The sequence below is a fragment of the Coloeus monedula genome (assembly GCF_965178545.1).
Source record: "Coloeus monedula genome assembly, chromosome: 3".
Taxonomy (NCBI): Eukaryota; Metazoa; Chordata; class Aves; order Passeriformes; family Corvidae; genus Coloeus; species Coloeus monedula.
This window is the reverse complement of record NC_138783.1, coordinates 37987755-38012575: the sequence shown is the minus strand read 5'-3', so window position 1 is coordinate 38012575 and position 24821 is coordinate 37987755. Positions and strand designations below refer to the sequence as shown.

Genomic DNA, 24821 nt, shown 5'->3' with positions numbered 1-24821 from the left:
CACTATAGGGAACCTTGAAGGTTGTCTTAGGTTAGACGCCAGCAGTGGGTTTTGTTCGAGATTAGATGTAGACGTGAGTCAAGTATATCAGCTACCATTACAGTCAAAAGGGCTCCTTCTTTTGGTTTAGCATCATTTGAGATGATCTAGGATATCCTGTTTAGTGTCCAGTTGCCACTCCAGATGATCACAGGTCATATGCTATAATCTCCAGTCTGTTGCAAATGTGTAAGGTGTGCTAAAGTGCATCAAATGACATTTTATATAGATATTTTGTTAAATAAATGAGGTTCAATGAATATTCAATCTTTTCTAAAGCAAGAATATTGTGTAAAGTAAATCTGTGAGAAATCAACCAATTGTATTACATTATGTACCTTAAAATTGACCACAAAAGATGAACAGAGTAGACATACTGTATTCCCATTCTCAATGTAGGTGAGTATGAAAAACCTGTGAGGAAAGTCTCTAATGTTAATATTTGCTTTTACACAAATATTCTTCTCTCTGGTTTACAAATTTGATTCAAAGACACCATTACAGTCAGTACACCAGTACATCCACAGAAATGCAATGTTTGGCTTATGTGTGGAAAATAGAGTGTCTGTCTCACCCTCTGTTCAGATACAGAAGGGAGGAAAATACCACTCCAGAGCCTTGATGAGCTGCTGTACACATAGACTCACTACATCTTCTAAGAAATGAATCCTGATCTTGTATAAAGAATGCAAAACTCTCACTGAAGTAAAAAAATACCTCATTCATATGTCTGGAAGCCGGATTCAGCTCTCAGAACTAAAACAGCTTGCACCCACCTGCTGCTTTAATTCTGAAACATATTTTCAATTGATATCTTGTATAAATCATGAATCAAGAGCAATGTGCTTTACTATGAAGACAGTATTCCAGTCATGAAGTGTGATCCAAGTGGGAACTCCCAAAATTAAGCAGGAATGACTGAACATTATGTCTATGATCTTGGTTTTCTCCATGACAAACTCTTGCATTGACTATTACACATTTACAAGGTGTCAGTTTTCATTTGGTTATTGTTGTTTAAAGCAGGAGAAGGCTTGCTCTTCTGGCCATCGGTTCCTCCTTTGGATGTGTCCTGGAAGAAAAGCCTTGGCATCCACAGTGACATTAAAATTCGTTTATATTCATTCCGAAAATTCTGGTTAAGAAGACCATATATTATTGCATTAAGGCAGCTGTTGAAATAGGCCATTAAGTAGCTTATAATGAATAGCCATTCAGGAACTTTTGGTGCCATTTCCGTAGGATCAATGGCTACAGCCAGTCCAATGAAGTTTAGAGGTGCCCAGCAAAAGGCAAAAATCACAAAAACCACAAACATAGTAAGAAAGTTTCTGAAGTCACTTGGCTTCAATCTTGGCTTTGTTTCTGACTTGACTCGTCTTCTGACTTGAAGCACTAAAACCCAAATTCGAAGGTAGCAGAAGCTGACAATGGTGATAGGGACAATGAAGTGAATGACCACAACAGCTATCGTATAGTAGGAGCTTGCAGTCTGGACAAACGTGCACGAATAGATGCGTGGATCATACTTCAAAGAGCCAACAAAAAAATTTGGCACAGTTGCAATCACTGTTAAAATCCAGACTAAGGAGACATACAGCATTGTGTTCCAACAGCTGTACACTTTGTCATAGGCAAAACTATGACATATGTAGCAATATCTGTTTATTGCAATTGCAGTGATGTTGAAAATGGAGCCTATTACACTCAGTCCCATCACAAAGCCACTCGCTTTGCAGTGCGTTTCACCCAGTGTCCATCCATTGTGGAAAATAGCTAAGAGCACCAGTGGGTATGGATACAAGGCCACCACCAGATCAGCCAAAGCTAGGCTCACCACAAATGCATTACCTGGAGGGAAAGAAAAATACATAGACATAAGTCTGAAAGCAAGCATAGCTGTGAACAAGAAGAAAAATGTTACATTATTTTGGGTGTCTGCAATGCTAAACTATTGATGATGTCAGCAAGCAGCAGATATATAGGACCAATAGGGAAATGATTTTACAATGTAACTTAGAACACCATAGAAATATCTGTAGAAACATGTTATTTCAAATCTGTTGGTAACTGGATTATAACGTCCTTGCTCTTTTTGTCTTTAATAAACATAGCCATCAGTGAGCCATTACATAAGCGCATGTTGGTTTAAGTGTAGCTAACTCCACAGCTGGATTGAATAAAATGAAAATGAAAAAAACATCTAAATTGTGCCAGGTAGGTAAGCCATTGTGTCATTCTAACCTATCACTGGAATGCTAATGGGCTTGACAACTATCAAGGAGAAGGATATACAGAGACTAGGTCAATAGCTATTGGAAGGATGTGTTGTTTTATGCATACTCTAAATTGCTACAAAATACTCTGTAGTATAGATATTTTCTGCATGAATGGCCTACCCATACTGCAGTTATTTTCTCATTGGATTGTCTAAGCAAGAGTGAATTGCCTTCACCAACCTCCACAGAAAGGCGTATTTAATTAAACAAAGAAAACTTCCATGCATGCAACAGAAAGTATTCAAATTTTCTGCTGATGACATTATGGGAATATAGGTGATATGTTTAAGCCATATTGTCTCTCTTTAAACAGTGTCCTTTTCATTAGTTTGAAATTTCTAATATTGTATCTAAGGGTATTTTTATAAAACAGTGAGATAATAAACTACATTCCTGAAAAAATGTTCTTTAAGAACTTCACTCTAGAAGATAGAGATACTAACTTTGAATTCTTGGCATTTAGGTAGTATAAAATGTATATAGTTTGTATGGTTTTGTATATGGCTTTCATACTCTTTTTTTTTTTCCTGAAAGTCCTTCACAGCATGAACCAATATGCAAAAAATCCAAGCAATTTTAAAAATTGTGCATGGAACATCATTATTTTTTTGAAAAGAGCAGTTAGATGCTCCATTCTACAAATTCTGAGCTTACTAGTCCTCAACTAACAAAGCAGTTCTCCACACCATTTTAAGAATGGCATTAACTGGAAGTCATAAAAGCAACAACCATATAGAAATATACTCATCAAACATGACAGAATTTCACCTCTGCTCTGTTTTCTCCACCTGCTTTACATCTGTAGCTTCCTGAATTAAGGAATGGGGAGGTATCTATCTCCCATACACTTTAGGGGACTACCATGCTCATCAGAATTTGCACAACAGCGAGTAAACTTAATGGAAAGCAGGATTTTCCATCTGTACCTGCAGGAATATTGGCTCATCTCAAGAGTGGTGCACAACTTATTTTAGATGGCTCCTTTTTATATATTTAGTAGCCTGTTTTATATATTTTTAAAAGCTTCACAAGTGTTTCCATAGCTGCAGCTTTATGATTTGTGAGGAAAGACTGAACAAATTAGGGAGACAATTGAGTGGGACATGATAACTTCAAATAAGCAAAGCAGGAAGGATGTAACCTGTTCCCATGACTGTTGTGAATCCAAACAAACTTCAGTCACAACAAGGAAGTTTCAAAGTAGGTGGCAAGAAATAGATTTTAATGGAAAGAAGAAGGAAGTGTTGGAACACCTTGCTTTGAGTCTGCCATTGAAGGTTGTAAGAAAACATGAAACAAGTATGTGTCAATACTGGCCTAGACAAAGATGATCCCTTTGTACAGGAAGGATGAGATGACTGTGAAGGCCTCTTCTAGACATATGGTAAACAGACAAAAAACCAAAACTAACAAAAGAACAGGGGCATCTTTATCAGAATGTATTTACATCATAGCAACAAGCATTTCTCTTGTGTTTTGTCATCACTGCTGTATCTGACATTTGAAGATAGAGAAGTCAGAAGCAGGAAGGAAGGAAGGAAGGAATTCGGAAGGAAGGAAGGAATTCGGAAGGAAGGAAGGAATTCGGAAGGAAGGAAGGAAGGAAGGAAGGAAGGAAGGAAGGAAGGAAGGAAGGAAGGAAGGAAGGAAGGAAGGAAGGAAGGAAGGAAGGAAGGAATTCGGAAGGAAGGAATTCGGAAGGAAGGAAGGAATTCGGAAGGAAGGAATTCGGAAGGAAGGAAGGAAGGAATTTGGAAGGAATTCGGAAGGAAGGAAGGAAGGAATTCGGAAGGAAGGAAGGAATTCGGAAGGAAGGAAGGAAGGAATTTGGAAGGAAGGAATTCGGAAGGAAGGAAGGAAGGAATTCGGAAGGAAGGAAGGAATTCGGAAGGAAGGAAGGAATTCGGAAGGAAGGAATTCGGAAGGAAGGAAGGAAGGAAGGAAGGAAGGAAGGAAGGAAGGAAGGAAGGAAGGAAGGAAAAGGAAGGAAGGAAGGAAAAGGAAGGAAGGAAGGAAAAGGAAGGAAGGAAGGAAGGAAGGAAAAGGAAGGAAAAAAGACTTTTTTGTGTTTTAGAAGGCCTTTTGGAGAAAAAGAGAATTTAGTCTGGGGTGTGTTCACTAAGATTAATCTAAACTCTAAGGCCTCCCAGCATCAGCTTCTACCTGAAATGTAATTGTTCAGTTGAAATAGAGTGGGCATTCAGCTCTTTCAATCATATTTGGAAATTTACTGTAAAGTACATTTAGCGAGATATTTTCAAAGTTTTGAATGCAATTTACGACTTGAAAATTCTAGGTGAAATGAATAAATAGAGTTAGCAAGGAACTTGTCAAAAACTTAATTTACTAGTTTACACCTCAGAAGAAAAATGGTCCAATATCTATAAAGGCCTCAGGTGATTTGTCACTTCTATAGCTGTTTACAGGGTTGAATGTTCCCACTGTGTACTGCAAAGTAAGGTCCAGTGGTATTTTTCTGTCTTTGTGCATGACTGCAGAATTAAGTTTAATGTTTATTATGGCAATGAATAATCTACAGAAGTAGAGAGAAACTTTCCTAATTCATAAAACATAAATAATTCACATTTTGAGAAACCAAAAGTCTTAGACATCTTTTATGCGCTTGGAGAAAATTAATGTTCCTTGATACACCTAACCCAGAGCTTTTAGAGTGGCCTAAATTACATTCATAATATAACTAAAGAGGTAACTTTTTGCTGCTTGTAACAAAATAAAAAGCACAGAATTCTCATCTAGCTGGAATTATCATCATTGCTTCTGGAATTTACTTGATGGACTTTGTTCCTAGATTTCAGTTTCATAAGAGAAAGAGATATATTCATTTGTAAGAAAAACATTTGCTCACTGGAATGGAAAGACCCCTTAATTACAAGCAGTAGCTACTAAAAGCCAGATGTCTTGCCAGGTATTCAAAAAGATCCACATCTGTGCTGTTTTAAACACTGGTAGTTGTATGCATAAAAAAGAAAATAAGTTCTGATATTTGCTTTGCATGCAACAGAACTAGATCAATATTTCATGAAACATTCCTGCTTATTGGTTTTCTTACTACAACTAACAGGAGAAAGAGAACTGCCACACCCTCTTGCAATCTTGATATGACTTGATGTTGTAAGAATTTACTCTCAGAAAAAATTTTTGGTAAGGCCAAAACTTTTAAGGGCTAAGCATCTGCCTTCTGAAAAGACAACTGACTTCTAATGTTTCTACCAAAACCAGAAGCAATTTCAATCAGCAACTATTTTTTAAAGGGTTTTTTTCTGTCTTTGGTTTGAAACTGGTGAAAATGTTTAATTATACATCATAGTGTTGTTTGGGGTTTTTTTTAGGTGGTGTTTTGGTTGTTACACATTTGTTTAACAAGTTGTTCTACATTGCACTCAGACATCGCCCTCTTCGATCTATGGCACCAGCAGCAGGTGGAGCAGAGAATTAAGTCTTTCACACACTGACATTTGAATTCCCTGTGACAGTACAAGCCAAGACCTAGGGTAAGCTTTGATTTACTGAGACATGGTAATTTGGTATAATGTTCAACAGAGTGTTGCTAACAGAAGGTGTAACATAATGCTCCAAACAAATGCCAGATGGGTGTTTGTTTTCTTTGAATATGACAGTTTAAAAGCAGTGATATGCTCTTTTGTAGTTATGTTTCATGATTTCAGATATTAGCAAGGTATACTGCAAACTTTGATGTAAGGGAAAGGGACAGGCAATAGATTTCCACCAGAACAGCATATTTTAGAGACTCTAGCAAAAAATATAGCATAAAAAATGAATCAAAGCTGGTCTTTGGTTTATGGAACATCCAGGTTATTTCTTTTTTAGGAAATGTGTGTTGTATGAAACAGTTCAGAATAATTGGTCACTGTAATTATCCTCTTACATGTACAAAGAAAAACCCATCACTGGGAGTAGAATCATAAAATCATTCCAATAGTAAAGGACCTTCAGGATCATTAAGTCCAACAGTTAACCCAGCACTGCCAAGTCCACCACTAGCCCACCTTCCTCAGTACCACATCCACACCTCTCTTAAATACCTCCAGGGATGGTGATTCCACCAGGGCTTCCAGTGCTTCACAACCATTCAATGAAGAAATGTTTCCAAATATTTAATCTAAACCCGCCTTGACGTAACTTGAGTCCATTTTACTCTTGTCCCTTCACTTGTTACCTGGGAGGAGAGACCAACCCCTGCCTGGCTACAACCTCCTTTCAGGTAGTTTTAGAGAGCAATAAGGTGCCCCTGAGCCTACTTTTCTCCAGGTTAAACACCCCCAGCTCCCTCAGCTGCCTCTTTCCCCAGCTCTGTTACCCTTCTCTGGACATGTTCCAGCACCTCAGTGTCTTTCTTGTAGTGAGGGGCGCAGAATTGAATATGGGATTCACCAGTGCTGAGTACAGGGGGACAGTCACTGTCTTGGTCCTGCTGGCCACACTATTGCTGACACAGGCCAGGATGCCATCACCTGGGCACACGCTGGATCGTGTTCAGCTGCTGTCACCAGCACCCCCAGGGCCTTTTCCATCAGACAGCTTCCCAACCCCTGCCCCAGCCTGTAGCGCTGCCTGGGGTTGTTGTGACCCCAAGGACAGGACCCAGCACTTGCCTTGTTGAATCTCAGACAGCTGGCTTCAGTCCATCAATCCAGCCTGTCCAGATCCCTCTGCAGGGCCTTCCTGCCTTCCAGCAGATCAATACTCCTGCCCAACTTGGTGTTGCCTGCAAACTGACTGAGGGGTGCACTTGATCCTCTTGTCCAGATCACTAATAAAGATATTAAACAGGACTGACCTGAAGAAGAATGCAGGACTCACAAGAACAGAAGCTTAGCATGTTAAAAGGACCCTGAGATTGTGGCTTAATGACTTGCAGACTCCTGGACTGGAACAGACCTGTGTTCTTGGCCCTACATCTGAAACTATGAGTTAGTGCTGGAAGCTACACTTGCAGGAACTGAATTTTAGGCTTATTAGGCAGAGCCCTCAGGTGTTGACACAGACTTACTGAAAAGAGGTACCTAAGTTGCACTGTTGTTTTTAAGATCATTATTTTGGCATGGTTGGCCTCTAGGTATGAGTGTAACCCAAAACAAAACCTCCACTTTTCCTGCGTGCTCACTCTTCTTCTTCCTCTGGTTAAATATGGGAACGCCAGTTCTTGCTGCGACATTGCTGCCTTGGGTTTCCTAACAGACTACAGGTGCAAAAGGCTGTGCTGTTAAAAGCTTAGTAAAAAGGCCTGAGGTTTGTAACCCCTGGGTGTGCAGTTTTGCTCGCCTGTGGCTTCCTCTAGTGCCGGTGGGGACGGTGGTGACTCTCTGTTGCCACCTAGTGCAGGAGCCACAGCAGAGACAACACACTGCATCGTCTGGCAGGGCAGGAGGAGAACCCCAGCGGCTGGTTCTTGCAAAGCAAAACGCTGATCGTTAATCAGATACTACATTTATGGGGTGATAAATACTTTTCTGGGCTTCAGATACTTTCTGAGATTGCAGGAACCTTTCCAGTACTGGGTATTTTCACAGAGAAAAGGGGAAGCAGAAGAGGCAAGACAGGCTCTACTACTAGAAATTTCACAGTTGCCTAGTGGTTATACTTCCACGGTGTAAGAGCCCTTCTTTGAAAAAGGCTTGAGCTTATGTCTCCCATAGTCCCCAGAGAGTGCCCTACTCACCAGCCCTGCTGCTCTTCTGGGGTTAGCGTGCTTGTCTCTTTCTAGGTTATGTTCAAGAATTTCAGCCTAGAATCAGAATACACAGATTATCACTTGTATTGTAGAGTGCTCTTTATCAGTATGCTCATAAAAAAAAAAAGTAAAAAGTCCTTCTCATGACTTAACAGCTGAGAAACTGAGATAGACAGGTGCAGGAACTCTCCAAGACACTGATTAGGAAGAATACTCGAGGTTCATGAACCTTGCTCTTATTTTTCTCTATTAGAGAATACCACCACTGTTAGGCATACTCTGGGAAAAGTGGCACTTTTCCGGTCCAGCTTTCTTCTCCCAAATGACATCGTAGTGGCACACTGATGCTGAGGGATGGAGCCAATAGAACAGCTAGAGCTATGAAGCAAAGCTAATTTTATTAAAAGCAAACAAAAGGGGGTGGTTGCTGCACTAGGTAGTAAATCCTTAACAGATAATGCAGATGTAAAAATTTTACTTGTGTTCAAGGGAAGACTGGAAAAGTACTTGTAAGAGACATAGTTTGAAGATTACTTAACAGACATACCATGCTAGGTTTGGGAAATCCTCTCAGCTGGAAGGAATCACAAGTTTTAAGAATACAGAAGTATCATACAGGGTTGCTCTGTTCTCTTTTTCTCCTCAGTGCCTGCTTCCATCTACAGTTAAAGACAAAGTATGAGTCTAGCTATGCCTTTTTCTGTGTCCACCCATCTGAAACTGAGCTGCATTTTGCAGCAGGCTCAGGGAAGATCCCTTATATCCATGCCCTAACAGTGAAGTCAGGCTCTTGCCTTGAGGATAATCTAGGATGGAAAAGGCCCATGTTGTTGCTGAGAGAATCACAGACTTTGTAGAATCATAGAATGGTTTGAGTTGGAAGGGACCTTAAACATCATCTCATTCCAACCCCCCCTCCCATGGGCAGGGACATCTTCCACTGGATCAGGTTGCTCAGTGTCCCATCCAGCCTGGCCCTGAACACTTCCAGGCACTGGGCATCCACATTTTCTCTGGGCAACCTGTGCCAGTGCCTCACCACCTTCACAGCAAAGAATCTCTTACTAATATCTAATCTAAGTCTACCCTCTTTTGTTTAAAGTCTCCCCTTTTTCAGTTTAGATGTCTCTCTCTAGGCACTTTTGCTTTTCATGTGGGGAGCAAAGCCAAGACATTCACTCTGAGGGCTTAGCACTATGGGCTATGGGCACCAGTGGCAACCCAGCCTCAGACCCTCCAGTTGCTGAGCACAATCGCTAAATAACAACAAAAACAGACTGTTTTTTCACTGGTTCATGAAAGAAGTCGTGTTTTCTGTATCTGCCAGTACATATCGGCTTAATTTTCTTCTCTTGAAGTAATCACAGCTGTTGATTGCTTCAACTAAGAAAGAATAGGAACCCTACTTGTACAACTGCAAGTATGAAAACGCATTTACTGCTGACAAAGGGGCTAATATGAAAAGCTGTAAAATACAACAGGTGCAATCTAGTTAGATCCTATAAAGAGCTTGGCAACCTATAATTTATAGTAACTTTTTTTTCAGCACTATATTGCATGTCATAGAAAAAAAGGTGAAATATGTAGCATTTTATAGGATGTTACTTTGTTAAAGAAACAAACAAAAACCCTACCCCAAAACTTGTTCCAGATTGACTATAAAAGACTGAAGTGTGGAAGAAAACAAAGTAAGGATATTTCACTTCTGAAAACTCTGGAAAAAACTTTATTATGCCCTGACAGATTTTAATTTCTATTGTATGAAAGGCTAGTTCATTCCATCACCTTCATTATTACTTTCATCTTTGTTACTGTCTAGAAACTGAATTTTTTCGAAGGCAATTATGGTTTGTTTTTTTTTTTTTCTTTGTTACTGCAACAAAACGTTGCTCAAGTCCTTAGAATAACTTAACTTCCACCTTCTTTTAGAAAGGAAGGCAGGAAATTGAAAAATGAAAATAACTTTGTTCAAACTAAAACCATGTTTTATTTTGTTAAGCTGTTTGGTTTGTGTTTTGTTTTATTTTAATATTTTCTAGCCGATTAGTTGAATTTAAAAATCCCAAATAAACAAACAAATCTCAAACATTAAATAATTCTATTTTAAAATGTAAGGCTTAAGATATTACTGAAGATACTCAGGCTATCAGGCTGGTATATGAAGTGAATAAAATTGGGGACTACTGGAGACTATAGGACACAGCACCATTTTGCCAGGAGATTTGATTAGCCATGATAAGGTGCACCCTGTAGTTTTGCCCTGTAAACCAATGTAAACAGCCCAGAACTTCTAAATGTGAGTGTAGATGTTGGGATCTCCACTTACAGAACCGAAGTCATGCCAGTGGCAATTTCCACAGTGGTTTGCTCAGCTGCTCCGGAGGGCTGCAGGTGAAGAACTTGCAGCATGGGACAGCTACAGAGACAAATACGTGCAGAGCATGTACCTGTCAGCTGGTTCCATCAGCAAAAAGAAACCAAACCTAAGCCCATTCTTGCTGCTATGTACTTTTAAGTGTTCCCGTGTTCAACTTCCAGACACAGTGGGGGATCCCAGAGTTTTATAAAATAGGATCTGATACACGGCAGTAAATAGAGTACACAGGAACACCTAATTGGAGAGCACTTATGTTGACAAGTTGCCAATGCTTCTAACAACCTATGGAGTCCCTTCATTATGATCTTCTTTTCTTCTCCTTTTTCCTGTTTCAGCAAGTAAGAAAATAGATGACACTTGACGAAAATGGCCGTTATAACCTTTCAGTAAGGAAAAGTCTTACCCTTTTTGTTCTGAGCTTTTGGAAGGCCTCATCACTGTACATGCATAGGGAGATGAACATCTTCAGAAGCTGTTGTCAGTCTCTGGCATCTGCTTCTTTTGGAAACAAGGTCTTAAAGCAAAGTACAGTGACATGATTCATCTTATAATGATACTCATAGGTTTGTAAACAGCATGTGAACAGATGAATAAATAAAATGCTTTTACAGAAGATGATTGTGTATTCTCTTCTGAAGCATTAGCTGCTTTGTGCTCCAACTCAATACAGACAAAGTGAGTAATGATCATTTGCTGAATCAAGGTCTTTTCTGAGAGCCAGTAGAAGCCTTGAAAAATCATAAGACAAAAACTGCTGTGGCTGGGGCTGCAAGTCATGATATTGTTGAGATAGGTAAATGAAGGGTGGTAGGCATGCAACCAATATAGCCATAGAATCATGGAAGTTGGAATTGATCTCTGGAATTCATCTAGTCCAACCCTCCCACTCAAAGAGGGATAGACTATAGTGGGTTGTTCAGGACCATGTCCAGTCAGCCTTTCACTGTCTACAGCCACAGAGACTCAACAAGCACTCAGGGTGACCTGTTCCAGTAAGGAATGAGTATACAGGATATTTACTGTTTCACTAGGGAATAGAGGCAAGATGCTGTCAATTTTGCAACCAATGAGGGGTCTACTTGATCTACTAAATAGCAGAGGGTACCTAAGATCATACCTGTTACTATGCATGCAGAGACCAGACATGGTGAGTAACAGTGAGCTAGATTTGCTTGGTCAGAAGAAGAGGCACCAGTGCAGATTAGAGTTGATGGGGCTTTGTTTTATTTATCCTTCTGCCTTCAGATTCCTTGTGGCAGCAGAACTGAACAATCTTTGACTGGACATAATGGCCTGAGCCAAACAGAGAACCTGGACCAAGAAACATTTCCAGACCAGTAAATCTAGAGACTGGTAAAGGTACAGAACTCCAGAGGGGTGGAGCATGGAGTGTGGTAAGGGCTGCACAGAAAGAGGCAGGAGGCACCAGCTCCCAGCAATTTTTGGAAAGCAATTCCCATTGGCTTTAGCAAGGCTAGAATGTTCCTCCTTATCTAGATACTCACATACTAGGTTCAGCTTACCCCTGTTGCAGAATCCTGTTCCACATGCTACTTTGATGACCTTTGACTGCAACTAGCCTTTCAGACCACCCCCTTGTGACAGCTCTAGCTGGTACCCCAGTGAGTGACCTGGTGGCCTGTAACCCAGAAAGAGAGCTCTGGGTGACTTCTGTCTGCCTAACCTCCTGAGTCACACCTCTTTGACTGCGTGAATACACTTGCAAACTGGACCAAACCAATATAATCTTTACTAGATCAGGCTCAAATGGAAATCACTATATATACTACACGAGAATGTTTGAAGGTGTTTGAAGGTCACCTGCTTCACTATTTTGTTTGGTCTCCATAAGCAGGGCAGATATTCTTCCTTCATCTTTAACCAGGAAACTGACTGTACAGCAAGTTTTACAGTCTTTATGGTCCTAGACTACCAGGTGTTTCTTAAGAGTCACTAAAGAGGATTGCATTGTTTTCAGATTATCTAGCTAAAGGCATAATTACAAGGCCTCAAATTAGTTAATTTTTATTCTACTTTGAAACAATGGATGTCCAGTGCTGCAACTGGACTCTGGATTGTGTAGTTGGTGTTTCGTACCCAGGAATCATAAGTAAAATCTTATAACCTTTCAACCCACTTACCAGTAAATAATTTTTTCTAGGCAAATCAGTGTGATCAAACCATCTTTTTACAAGGCTTGCCTCAACATCTAATTAACATGTTACACATTTTGTTCTAATGACTGCAAAAGGAAGAATAAAAAAAGAAAGGAAAGTCTTGCTTAACATGAAAACTGATTCAGAAAGTAATCTTTTGTTAGGCTCTAACCCCACCTATGAATCTAATAACAAGTACTTTTGCAGTCACTTTAAAAATATCACAGGTAGACTTTTTGTCCTTGAGTAGGAGTGCTCTAAATTTCCACAGCACAACACTCACTTTCTGACACTGTATTTGCCAGTAAAACACCTGGAACATAATGGTGTACTATCTGACTTGTGGCAGGAAAGTTTGAATTTTAAATATTCTTTCTGTCATGATCTCTAACATAACAAGACAAAGGCATATAAAGATACCCGTCACCTATTAATCAAATATTTTTTCCTCTGTAACAATCCAAAAATTACACCCTGTGCATTCCATAAGTAACAACTTATTTCAAACAAGCTGGTTGGAATGTTTAGTCTCTTGAACATATTCCCAAGCGTCTTAAGAACCATAAGTGGCAGTTTACAGAAAGAAGGGATGAGGTAACTCCCAGTTGGCACATAGTGACTATGCCACTTGTATGTCTTTATTTGTCTTGAAGAAAAGCAGCATGCTTTAATATAACAGCCTTTTATTTGTCAGTAGAAAACCCAAATAGAGTTGACTGCAGAGATTGAAGACTCTGGCTCCTGTCAGCTGACTACTTCTGAGAACATATTTTCAAAGTCCTAAAGATTACATCTCCAATGAACTTCACCACGGACAGGATCTGCACAGAATGGGCATCTTGACTAGACACTTTTTTTCTTTAAACTATGTGGATGATATTCAATAAGTAGGACATAAAAATACCTAGATTGATTATTATTACATATATTCATAGGTGACAGACATCTCACAAAAGTTTCTTTTCCCTATTTGCACTCAAATGAAATGGTGTGAAGACTTGAATCATTTGGAAAAATGGAACTGGCTTTAGAATGAGAGGACACTGAGAATTTCAGGCAGTGTTAGAGCAAATCATAAAGACATGAGGATGCCACTTATCGGTTCCTGTCTTCTTTGCAGTGATATATTTTACAATTTGCTGCTAGTTCTAAACTTAGAATTAGTTAATGTAATTATATTTGCAAGGCTGAGGTACCAAGCGGATATTTTTCCTGTTAGACTGTTAGCTTCAGTAGCTGCATGTGATACCTTCTGACAACAGTTGTTGCCTACGTTGTGCAAATATGGCAATGTAAACCAACAGGTAAGCAGATGTTGTTCTATAGCAGAAAGATGACAGTGTTTATGGAAGTACCATATAAACTATTATAATCTTCATAAGGTATTTAAACATTGAAACTGATCCAAGCCCATAAAAAACAGCTGAAAAAATTATTGAGTCTGTCAGAAGGGTTATGTTTTTTCTGCAGACATAATTTAAGCAGCATTTATTAAACAGTGTAATCAAATACCTCTATAATTAATAAATAATTCAAAAAGAATTCCAGCAATCAAGATTCTAGTAATTTGATTAACATGTTTAGGCTGTTGTTATCTGTTTTCATGTCGAGACATAGCTATCCCATATGGAGCTGAAATGTCAGGAAAATGCTGACTCTCTGATATAGATCAGTCCTTATCAGTTTGGAGATGAAAAGTAAACCAGAAGATTCCAAAGCAGCTACTGTTCTTAGGGAGGACACACCACAATGTTGCACCCACAGTGATTTAGACAAGTTTCTGTGGGCTTTTGCTGTCAGGAAGTCTGTTTTATGCCCATATCAAGGTGGAAGGTTAAAAAGCAGAACAACTGCTCAGATTGATTTTTAGGAAGACAAAAATTGCCATAGCATTACCTCCTTTCTGCAAATGAAAAAAAATGGTTTTGTTTTATCAGCTCAGAATAACATAGCTGTTCTCATATTTATTCTTGGGAACAAGGCTATGTACCTGACAGTCTGACCCAAGGTACCAGTATGGGCTTGTAAAGGATAACTTCTAAGAAGCTAAAATCTGAAGCATATCTGAAGGCAGTGGTATTCATAATAGATCTGAATTGGAGTAGGAGTAGAATTTACTCCTAGAGGCAGAGAATAGGTTGTCACCAGTTTAATGGAGTGAGTGTAGTCTCCTATAACATCCTCAAGACAATGATTCAAGTCATCTGGTGAATATATATCTGCTAAGAATAGATGAAAAAATTAGTCTTTTAAAATGAGCTGTCCTAGCACTCTGTGGGGAGGTTTGGTCTCTTAGCTCTTGGCTGATTGTGCCAAAGAGCACCACGAATCCTTGAATTGCTTCTGCTGGTCCATCCAAGAATAGAGCTTTACCGCAGAGAGGTCATTCCTCATGCAGTCAGTGAGTCTTGCAAAAGGAATGTCAGTCCAGAGTCCAGGAGAGAGCTGGCAGGAAAGGGAGTGCTCCTAAGACACGTCGGAACTGCCATAATACAGCTGCTAAGAGCTCCTTCTAATTTCCTGTATCTGAGAGTACATTTGCATTGGTTATTTCAAGGAGATGAAGGGAAACTTATTCATACTTTGAGTTGAAAAAAAAGAAAAAAAAAGCTGTGTGACTGTATTAGACTTGGCCCTATGGAGAGCCTGAGTACAGTGTTGCAAGAAAAGCACTGCACTAACAGCATCCTTTGGTTTTCCTTTCCTTGAAACATTGAGTGGACTTGTGCCAAATGAAATACACAATGTAAATACACCCTTAGATACTTTTTTGCAGGTTCAAGAAAACATACCTCTGCAGCTCAACTGAATCCTTATCATTCTATTTTCTCTAAAGATAATCACACCAATACTTCCGCTTACTAAGTGGGATAGGACTTACTATTACATCCTAAAATAAAAGTATCTTGCAGCTGATCTTGGCAATAAACTTCCTATTTGCTTATCAATAAATTGAATACTTATTGTACAGGATAAAAGTAAATGATAATTTAGAGCAATGATAATTTGGCAATATGGCATTGCCAAGTGCTTCAAAGGAGGATACAAAATACCCTATGGCTGCAGAATAACCTGCCTCAGGTTAAAATTTTATCCTGAACAGGATTCCCTGATATGCAGATTGATAGAGAAGTTATTTTTCTAATTTATGATGTTTCTGTACTCCCAAATACTTCTTTCAATCCCTCTAGGCTCATAATCACCTCACAAACTTTCTACTTCTGAAAACTAAATACTTTTTAAGAATTTTAGTACTTTAAAATTTTGTGTCCTCTAGATTTTTTCTCATCTAGAACAATCTTAGGTTTCCACTTTTCACTTTTTCTAAATTTACCTGCAAGATTTATCTGCATTGTTAAAGTAATTTTCCTATTTTGCAAAAACTGATACTGGCTTTTCACTTTGCTCTTCTACTTTTGGATTATTTACAGGTTAACAAAATTTAAAATTATTATTTCACGTCTTTGAAGACTTATTTTCTCATTTGGTTACTGTCTGAATGAAGTCCCAAAGAAAAGAGAATGGAATTGGTGATGAACTTATTCTGTTTCCTCTCCAAGAAGAGAATAGAAGCATAATTACAAGTATGAGATGAGTCACAGGCACATGACTGAATAGTTCTAGAAGTTATATAGAAAGATTTGGAGTATTGATCATTTGGAGGTATTTTCTGAGAAGAGGTTTCATATCTTCACGGACAGACTTCACCTAAGCATATGGGATACCAGCTTGCAATCCAAGCTGGCAGAATGAATAAGAAGAACTTAAAATTAAGAGATGGGAAGAGAGCTTGAGAAAAAAATCATACTGTTTCTTTATTTAACACCCAGGGCAAGGGGATTTTGGCTTCAGGAAGGTGGTGGCAACAAATATAGAAAATAGGAGCTCAAACATTGTGGAGTTCAACTGGAGTGGTAATATAAAAAGCAGTAGAGCCAGTTAAAGGATGCCAGGAACCTATGCAATAAAATAGGGGATCCAAAACCAGTAAGAAATAAAAATAAAACTTTATAGAAACAATTCTGTTAGAATGGAATTGCACCAGTGATTGGAGAAGAGAAATACTAACAAAAAGGTCTATTGTCTTCATAAAAAAAAGAGGAAATGAAGAGAGAAATTGAGAGAGAGAGAGAGAGAAAGGATATCCTGGTAAAAGCCAAAATTACATTGGGGAGGAGTTCTAAAGACAATGTGCAGTGAAGAATGCAGAAACCCGCAGCAGGATGAGAACGCCTCTCTTTTAGCAGGAAAACACGAATGGAGCCAATTTAACATCAGGACAATGCAGGTCCTCATATGTAAAGGGGAAAATAAGCACAGAGCAGCTGAGTTCTGGACATACACCCAGCAGATTTCAATTCAGAGTCTGTTTGCCAATATACCCCAGCCTTTGTTTTCATGAAGAACAAAGACATCCCTGAAGAGCCTGCCATAGAAAATAAGGTTGTGTTGAAAGCAGATGAGATTATTTTGGTTAAATTAAATGGAAGAATAAACAAAGCAGACATCACTAAGAAGGGGGCTTGCACATTTTGATAAATAAAAGAAGCTAATTAGGAAAGTGAAATCAGCTGTATTGAGGAGCTTAGGGACTTGAATGTGGAGGAAGGCTGGCATTTCTTCATATTAAAGGTACAGAAATATTCTCTGTAACTTGCATCAAAAAGGGGAAAAAAAACATAACAAAAAGTTCCAGGTCTAGATGGAGAAAAAGTTGTCTCAGTAAGGATACTGGGGGCAAGAAATGAGGCTAGAAGTACAGGATGTATCCACCAAAGAAAAATGCTAGACAAAGCAAAAATGGATTAAATGGGAACTGACAAACCCCCTAAACTTCACTGACTTTGCAAAGACTTCTAAAATGGCTAAAATGCCCTTTCAGCACAGTAACAAAAGAGAAAAGGAAAGATAAGTTACTGGGGAAGGGGGACCCTGAAAATCAAGTTAAAATAGCTCTGGTTTGAAGAAAGATTTTGGTAGACCTTTTAATAAGGACAATAGTGGTGGTCTTGGGGACAAGGCAGGTGAGGAATTAGCATATCTACAATAAAGCAAATATATCAGAGAGATTGAATATACTTGATGGCAGGAATTTTTTAACATCTGTTATCTCAGAGACAGTGTCGTGTTCAGAAAGTACTGAGAGCTACATGTGGGACCTGTAAAAAGGGGCTGAAATGTTCTCTAGTCCTCACTGCCAGTAGGGAAGTGCAGATTTCTCTCAGGCTTGAGTGATTTGATTTCTCTCAGAGCTTGGCTCCCACATGCATCCCAAAGAGCAGTGTTGCCATGACTCACTTGCAGCTGTGGTTCTCTCACACTTTACTACCCATTTCCTCCTCCTTTGCTCTGGTGCTGCACAAATGCTGTTTCTTTTTGCATGAATGGTGCTCCCAGTAAGTCAGAAAAGCAATTAGGGAGTAATGAGAACAGTAAAACAGTGTTGCCACCTCTGGAAGATTCATTTGTCTACCATAGAGTATGTGCTAACATGGCACCTGTATTCAAGGTGGGAAATTGTTGAAAAGGAAGAATGAATCAAGAAATCTTTGGGCTCTTAATCTCATCTTAATTGTAGGCAAGGCTGGAGAGACAAGCTCAGAGGGATACGAAAATTAAACATGCAGATACAGACAAATGGAATAAAAGTCAATGTGAGCTTACACAAAGTGGCTGTACCAACTAATCAGATCATCTTAATTTAATAAAAGTTGGGCTTGGATTTTCTGGACCTGGGAGGTTGCTCTAAACGGATCTAGCCTTGGAATCACCAGGGTACCACTTACAGTTTGCTGCTACCACTGCCTGGATGATGATGAAAGAAAATTGTTGGACCAGAGGGAGATAACCTACATTGAACTAATTTTGTCTGTTTCAGAAGTATTATGTCACAAAACACAAAGAGAACTAATGAAATTTTGTGATAATACGAAGTTGAGAGCATACACTGATACTGGGAAATGTCAAGATCTTTTTTTGCTTGAGGACTAAAAGAGCAGAAAGTAGATAGAGTATAATAACAGGAGGTATGAGGTCAGGTACTGAAGGAATAATTGTGTAACAAAAGAAAAAGAAGAGCTGCATCAGCAAGTGACTGCACCAAGAACAGCCATCTATATGATGCTACCACATAAAAGGGAAATGTGGCTTCAAGGCATACCAGGTCTATTTTGTCCACCCAGGAAAGGACAGAACAGAATAGAATGTTAATACTTTCTTGAAAGTATTGGTGGTACTTCACCTGCATTACTGTGAACAGGTCAGTTTTCTGTTTAAGACAGATTAATTTGGTTTGGATAAGTGATCTGGAAGGCCTAAAAACCCAGGGAAATGAAGAGCACACCTACTTAGAGGAAACTAAAAGCATTTTACTTGTTTACTATGGCAAAAAAAGGTTGAGGGGTAAATATGTGTTTACTCTCCATTAATATTGCACAGAAGTTCTCAACAGGTGAAGAAATGATCCATTCACATTAGATGACAATTGTAATTCTACAAATAAAAATATCCACTCTAAGTTAGCAACTAAAAATCACAGTTAAAGTAAAGTAGAAATGAGTTTGAGTCATGGTAAGAGATGGAAGAGTTTTATTTTAAGTGTTGGGTTCAATGAACTTTTGCGAATGCTGAAGCTCTGTTCCCATCAGTTTCTCAGCATTGAGCACCTTCAAGCTGAATGTGGGAGGGAATGTGAAGGCCAAACACACACAGTCCCAGAGCTAAGAATTCCACAGATCCAGGTTTCAAGAAGACAGGAGTACAAAAGCTGAAACTATCAGAGAGGGATCTCATGCTCTGCTCATCTAAATATGTTCTTGTCAGCATCACTGCTGTTATTAAAGGACAATTTTGCCAAGCAGTTTCAGAAACGGGTTTCTCCAGTGTAGTTTTGTAAGAGATGGATTCCATCACAGGAGACAACTGTCCTGTGTCCCACTGGACAGGAATAATAATAGGGGAAGAATAAAGGAGGGAAAGAGAACTGGTGTGGCCAAAGAGACGAAGAATAACTGAAAACGGCATTTAGCAGTGGGGATAACTTACCTTCAGCTATATCACAGAAATGTGGATTGAAGGCTATAGAAAGGGAAAGAGCATGGAAAAACACTACGAGGCTTGCTTACATTGCTGAACATGTTTATTTAGTAGACAGATGAGTACCAAAATTATAATTCTACATGCAGGATTATTTTGTACAGGTGCACATATGAGAAGCATTGTCCAGCTCTAGAGCCACATACACATTAGACAGAACTAAACATGCAAATACACCAATGTTCTTACAGGTAAAAGAAATATGAGTTTTGATTTCATTTGTGTTGCAACAGCACCTTGATATTCAAATGGAAATCAGAGTCTCATTGTGCTGTGTTAGCTGTTATATATAGAAAAGAAAATAGTGGAGAGGATGAGGAGGGCTGACAAAATGCACTAAAAATACCACTTTCCACTAATGCATTCTTTGGAATTGCACCAAGGTTAATATTAATATTCTGCCAAAAGTCAAAGGGTCCCAAGTCTTCATTACTCTTTGAAATGATACTGAGTTAATGTGCCTAATTCTCACTTCTCACTGATTTTATGCTGGCTTTAGTGCCAGTGAAGTATAAACAGTTTGCCTTATCTCCATTGTCTGGGAGATGCCTTGCTGGTTCCCATCTTCTGGAGTGCTTCCTACCAGGTTCTTATCGCAGCCCATAATGTTATGTTTACAGCTATGGCTATACAAAAGTATCTTTAAAATTCTTAAAAGCATCTAGTGGTTTTGATTTACTTGATGCACCTTCAGGATACTTGATCATCCAGCAGTGGTTGTTGAGCACATGTAAACTTCACCGCTTCAAAAATTCAGCAATTTAAAAGCTGTCTTCAACTGGCTATGTTTAATTGGAAACACACAAAATCAATAATTGTTTTTGAAAATTCAGAACACATTTGACGTTTCAAAGAGAAAGACAAGCTAATTTAATTTTATTATTTCCACATACAAAGTTTTATTTATTTTTGTAGTGTGTTAGATGAAATTACCCTCCTCCCAAATTAGAACTGATAAAAGCATTAATTTCTGTAAATTAAATCACTTTGAAAGATCAGAAGTTGCTCAGCCTCTCACAGAAAGACTGGATGCAGTTATGTAAGACAAGCATGTTGATTCATACCAATTATGCTATGCATTACTTGGAAGAGTGTTCACAGATTTTCCCCAAAACCAAATTTAAACATGGGAAAGAGGCTTCTGGATGATCTGAAACAATCATTCTGTTGTAAGGCTGGCAAAATTCCCATGTTTGAGGAGTGAAGGAGCAATGTCCAGAAACACCAGTCTTAGCCATTCCTTATTTCTCTCCTGCTGAACATAATATGTGTCAGCCCAAAGGCTAATGGGTCATCTTATTTCATTCCATTCTTGCACCTCCCATTATATAACAGTATTAGAATAGATTTTCTTTTGGTCATGCTTTAATTTTAAGGAGAGTGATGCATAATTACATTGTTTCCACTTATCAGCTCTCTCTGTAAAGTCTAGAACAGAATAGTGCTGAAAAATCCTGGAAAAACTGCTAAAGTCCTGCTTTACTTTCTGAAGGTAAGATTACTTCTTGTGCTACAGAAGTGGGTAGAGCTGGTTAATTTATTTCTTTTACACCTATGACTTATTTGAAGTCCCAAACTCTCATCCAAAAAAAATCTCTCATTAGCTTCTTCAAAGGGAACTGAGTGCTCATGATACTATAGCTCTTCCTTTTTCCTTCAATCATCTGGATGTCTGCCTGTCATAACCTTCCCCCTAACTTCATCTTTTTCTTCTCTGACAAGGTCTAATTCCTTTCATGCCATTTTTCCTCATCATTTCACTTTCTACCACATTCATTCCCCTTGCAAGTACAAATGCGTCGTTTCTTGTTTGCTCAGAAAGGAAAACTGCAAGTTCACCTGTTTTTCCGTCTTCTTTCCTTGTCAGAGGCTAAGGGCTCCCAAGTATTGCCTTAACTCTCCACCATTTTCCCATCCCCTCTATCACTCCGCCCACATCAGTTTTTAGTCCTCTTCCACTCTGCTTCCTCCTTAAGAAATTTTACCTGAAAATACTTCTGTGGATATTTACCAAACTATGCCCTTTCAGTTTCACCTCTAAGAGCCATCTCTCCCTGATGTAAAACTAAGAACTGGCAATTTAAAAGGTATTTAACCTTATGAAGATTATGCAGAAGGAATTCCCTGCTATTCTTCACAGTACTTATCAAAGATAAAGAGATTGTTGGGACAGGGTCAGTGACATCACATTAAGGATGATCCTAGAAGGAGAACAATTAGCAGGTATTTGGACTAGACGTTTGCCTTTTTTTTTTTGGTTTTGTTTTCTGAACAGTCCTAGGGTGCCACTAAGTACTTTGATCAGTATCTTGAAACTTACTCTTCCAGGCATCACTCTCTTCCAGTCCACACCCTCTCCTTCGCTGTAGTTTGGGCGAAGGGAACGTTTCAGAAGAGAGCCCCTCTCTTCCTCCCCCCGGAAAGGATTTGATGCCGCGGGCCGGCCGCCCTCTCCAGCAAGAGCCTGTTCCTTCGGGCACTTCCGCCCCGGAGCCCATGCTCTAATCCCTGGGGAGCACTCCTTCCCCCGGCGCCGAGCGGGCCGGGGAGCGCCGGTGAGTCACGGCGTGTCCCGCGGGACTCCCTGCCCCGCCGTGGCGCTGCGCCCAGTCCAGCCCAGCTCAGCCCGGCTCCGCTCGCCCGGGGCAGCGCCCGGCGCTGCTCGGCGGCCGCGGTCCCGCTCGGGGCACGCAGGGCTCCGGCTCCGGGTCGCGCCGGCACTACCGGCCTCGGTACGGCTCTGCCTCTCTCGGCTTGCCCAAGCACAAGCGCAAGGACCAGCAGCTGCCTCCCTAAGTCTTCCCTCGCTTAGCCAAAGCACCCTTCCAGACAGTCTCAAGTTCGGGGCTGCTCGGTGGGATGTGATCGCTCCGCCCCAGGTAAACAGGATTTGCCGGCATCCCCCGCCTGCAGTTAGACGTGCAGCGACTGGGGAGCGCCAAGACTTATCCTCCATAAACTGCTTTTGCCCCTAAGTAAGATTTAACTTAAAGCAAGCGCGAACGAGCGCCTACTCCCCGTCAGCAGGATTTCCAGTCACCGCACGTGAGACACGACAGCGCTTGGGAAGAGACACTGGTTTAAAAAAAAAAAAAAACACAAACCAACACCCCCTCCACCCCGGGGAGAAACAAATCAGCGGCTTGTCCCTCCTTCCCCGCGGCAAGGGAGCACCCGCTGACACAGAGGACCGATGGCAGAGCCCTCTAGTTCCGAGTGCGGAGGACGTAGTGCTTCGGACTTCTGCCAGCTCCCGGCAAAGTTTGGTTACCCCGACCTGCGTGCGCATGGCAAAACGAGGGCACTCGTGTCTCGAAGGAATGAGCAGTTCCGGGAACAGCTAGGTACTATGAGAACTGTAGTAGATACACCACAATTTCGGGGGTAGCACTTTATACCGCACCGACACCCAGCATCCAGCCGAGTGCAGGTGTGCCCAGCTCTGCGCATCAGGAAACATCCCCCGGCTCCGTCGACGGGGAGAGGAGCAGCGGGTGTAGGATCCGCACGCAGCGAGACATGCGCGAATCAGGGAAGTTGGCCAGGAGGCAAATCCGCGAAGTTGGTGCTTAACTACAGAGTTTTGTAGCTTGAAACACGTGAAACGAGCCCGGAAGAGGTGAGGAGAGAAAGCCAGCAAGTTTAGCAAGTAAAGGCTGCAGAGCAACATTCTAGCACACACAAGGAGAAACCTTAGACACGATTCAAAGAAAACACCCCACTTTTATTTGTTGCGTTCTGGTTGAAGCACATGCGGTGAGGAGACAAGAAGACGATTTCGTGAAAGCCTACCGTGCACTCTGATGCAGGCTCCAGAGAGCTGGCTGAGCCGCTTCCCCACGCATGCACAGCACCGCATCTTTAGGACTCTTGAGCAAGTTTTAAAAGCTTCTCCTTCATTCCTCCGACCGCTTTCGACACGCTTTTTGTCTCCGGTATTTTAAGCAGATGGCACCGATTCCCCTCCTCGGGAGCTCCATAGACACCAGATAATGCCTCATTAGGAACCACTCCACGACCTGCATTCCCGGACGGAGCGCAGGACGGAGCCCGAGGGGAGCGCGGGGGGTGACTGAGAGCCTGGGGGTCCCTGCACACACTACAGGGCAACAGATGGGGCTCTGGTGCCCCGCCTTCAGCGGGCGACCCGCCCGGAATTGACGAGCAGGCTGGACTCCTCAGGACAGCTGGAAGCTAGGACCAGGATGTCCGCAGGACTCCGGGCGCTCGCCACTCCCTGCCGCCGCCGGGACAGGGTGCGGGGACCAAGCCCTTACCTGAGTTCCGAAGCTTGCGGTTCTTGAAGACGGAGAGGATGACCAGGAGGTTGCCCAGGATGTCCACCACGGTGGTGAAGATCAGCACGCTGGACAGCACCGGCACCACCCAGGCGGGCCGCGGGACGCCCGCCGCTGCCGCCTCCCGCTCCGCCAAGCCGAGGCGGCCGCGCCCACCCGGGTCACAGCAGTTCCTCAGGGAGCCGTTCTCCAGCATCGCGGCCACCCCGTCCCGGCGCCTCCCCGCGGTGACCGGCGGCGGCCCCGCGGACTGACCGCGCGGGCGGGCGGGAACGGCTTTAAGGGGCGCGCCGGGCGCTGCTCCACCGGGAGGGGCGGGGATGGGGCGGGGTCAGAGCCCCCTTCCCTTTCCCGGGCGGTGGGGGAAGCCCGGGGGCGGGCACGGCTCCGCCTGCCGAAGGAGGGAGGGAGGGAGGGGGTGGCCGGCGGGAGCGGCGGAGCGAAACGGGGAGCGGTGGGGGCTGCTGGGGCGGGGACAGGGGCAGCGGCAGCGGCAGCGCCAGAGGCAGCGCCAGCATCCACGGGCAGCGGAGGCGGCCGTGCTCGGCCATCCCCGGTGACAGCTTGCGTGGCCGGAGAGCCGCGGGGACAGGAGAGGGCGGCGGAGAAGCCCCTGTCCCGAAGCGCTGCTTCCGCCGCCGGGCTCAGCCGCGAACATCCTTCATCCGCCGCGGGGAGAGCGCTTGTTTGGGGGTTGTCTGTGTATTGGTTCTGGGGGGTTGGTCTGGTTGTTTTTCCCCTGCCCCGCGGCTCGGACCGCGGTGTTCCCGGCAGCGCAAGGCCAGCGCTCCCCCCTCCTCTCTCGCCGCCAGGCACGCCGTGCGCCCAGACGGGTGTTCCTGGCACATTCCTCCCGTCGGTCTG

The 24821-nt window shown here is 41.8% G+C and overlaps 1 protein-coding gene across 1 annotated transcript; it reads right to left on the bottom strand.

The window, feature by feature from the left end:
• Positions 1–1021: 1021 nt before the first annotated feature.
• On the bottom strand, positions 1022–24153 carry MTNR1B (melatonin receptor 1B; the record flags this gene model as incomplete). Its single annotated transcript, XM_082279329.1, has 2 exons — positions 1022–1890; positions 23937–24153. The coding sequence occupies 2 exons, from the start codon at positions 24151–24153 to the stop codon at positions 1022–1024; spliced, it is 1086 nt and encodes a 361-aa protein (XP_082135455.1).
• Positions 24154–24821: the final 668 nt, after the last annotated feature.